The sequence below is a fragment of the Cyprinodon variegatus genome, unplaced genomic scaffold, assembly GCF_000732505.1.
Source record: "Cyprinodon variegatus isolate N-32 unplaced genomic scaffold, C_variegatus-1.0 Scaffold1318, whole genome shotgun sequence".
Lineage (NCBI taxonomy): Eukaryota > Metazoa > Chordata > Actinopteri > Cyprinodontiformes > Cyprinodontidae > Cyprinodon > Cyprinodon variegatus.
The window spans coordinates 87,988-89,988 of record NW_015151771.1 but is presented as its reverse complement, the minus strand read 5'-3'; the positions used below and the strand labels follow the sequence as shown (position 1 = coordinate 89,988).

The 2,001-nt window shown below is 37.4% G+C and overlaps 1 protein-coding gene across 1 annotated transcript in view; it reads left to right on the top strand.

Moving 5' to 3' along the window:
- The window catches only part of LOC107102780 (cytoglobin-2), a 36,675-nt gene extending 35,227 nt beyond the window's left edge, over nt 1-1,448 (top strand). The window contains exon 3 of the mRNA XM_015402208.1: nt 338-1,448. Within this exon, the coding sequence (XP_015257694.1) occupies nt 338-502 (165 nt within the window). The 3' untranslated portion in view covers nt 503-1,448. The remainder of the gene's footprint in view (nt 1-337) is intronic.
- Nucleotides 1,449-2,001: the final 553 nt, after the last annotated feature.

Below are 2,001 nucleotides of genomic sequence, written 5' to 3'. Positions count from 1 at the left end.
TATTCTCCTCTATTAATGAGGAGAAGTATGCTGCTCTTGCTTTACAAAGGGTCCTCTTATACAGCAGTAAACTGAGGAGATAAAGCTTCTTTAGATCTTAATTTACCGTAATTCAGTAAAAGGGTCGAGTCACATAAAAAAAAAAATATAACGAGGTCACTCCAGTGGTTGTAAGTTGGAGGGGATATTGCTGGGATTTCGAGGTAAGTGGGCTGCCATTCGGCTGGGAAGGACCATTTTGAATGGCTGCTACTGTAAAATATGCAATTTTTTTTTTCTGTAAACCCTGGCTTTGTTCTCCCCCTCACCCAAATAAAAATATATTTCTTTCACCCAGATCTTGAGCGGAGTGATCCTGGAGGTACTGTCAGAAGACTTCCCAGATTTCTTCACAGCGGAAGTGCAGATGGTTTGGACCAAACTGATGGGGGCGCTGTACTGGCACGTGACGGGGGCCTACACTGACGTGGGCTGGCTCCAGGTCTCCAGCTCTGCAGTGTGAAAAATCAGGAAAGAAGATGTTTGAAGTATTTGTTGGAGAAATAAATAGAGTCATGTGTGAAAGATTGGGAGCTTGGTTTCACAGACATGGATGAGATTAATGCAGTAATCTGTGCAACATTCTTCCACACTTTGGTTGTATCTTGGTGCTGAGCTTTTGCTGCTAAAGCTGTAGAGGTCAGTCGGGCACCAAGCGATGTAACTAGACATCACCTCACTCTTCTTGGCTTCTGTAAGTGGTGTTTTGGTTCAAGTGTTTTAGCGGAAAAAAAAAAAAAAGGCTGCTGTTTTAAGTATTTTCCTTCCAGCTCTTCTACAGGTAATTCCAGTCACTCCAGAATCACATAAACCATCACTCTATGTCTAGCATGAGTGCTTTCCTATTAAAGAAGCGCCACAGTCTTACAGTACCTGCATCTCAAGGTCTGATAAGGTTAAACTGCATTTTTGGCTCAAAGAAGGTTAAAATGCAAAGCAAAGAGTTTATGATGATTTTCTAGCATTGTGAGAAATCAGTTAGACACATTATAGCAAACTTTAATTTTGTCTTGTTTTTTTGGTGACATGTAACCTTCAACAAAACTTGATTTCTTGTTTTTTATTTCTTTATTCTTAGTAGCAATGCAAGAAGTAGCTATGGTGATGATACATTATTAAATTAATCAACACATCCAGTTAAATCCACACATTTTGTATGTTAGAAAAAGTGACTCATAGACTTGTTTGATGCTGTTCAGAGGAGTCCTCCCTCTACATTTACCCTGTTATCTAATGTATAAAGTAATACATGTAGCAGCTGTAAAAAGGGGGTTCCTGTGAGCAGTTTTACACGCAACACGTGTTTTTTCACTGATTTAATCAGTCTAATCACATCTCATAAACATACTGCGTTTCTATTAAAAAAAAGAAAGACATAAAACCAAACCTTTATTTACGATCGCAGCATACCAAATGGGAACAATGTTAGCGAATGTGCACATGTTTTACATATTTTAAATGTGGAAATGCTGTTTGCATTGGAAGCCGTGAGTAACAAAGTTTTTAAAATCTGGAATCAGCTTCAGAGTAAAAAAGACAAGCTAAAACACCACACCTTTTTTTTTCTGTATAGATAACCAGTCTGCAACTTCTGAAAACTTCAGATCTGTCTCTTGACTCCAGGTACATCAGGCTTAGAAATACGCACCATAAATCTGCTATAATTTAGCATCAAAGCGCTACATCATGGCCTAGCATAATGACTATTGTATTACAACGGTATACGAAATTTCCATGTGGATTAGAAATAAATGCAGTGTTTATAAGGACCTTTTCAGAAACTACAGGATATTTCTTAAAAAAAAACACATCATCTTTTCGAAACTGCCTAAAGTAAAACGTATAATTCAATTCAATTCAATTTATTTATAAAGCGCCAATTAACAACACGTCAACTCAAATCAGTTTGACTACAGTCATATTGATTAAAAGTTTTCTATCTAAGGAAAACCAGTTGATTGC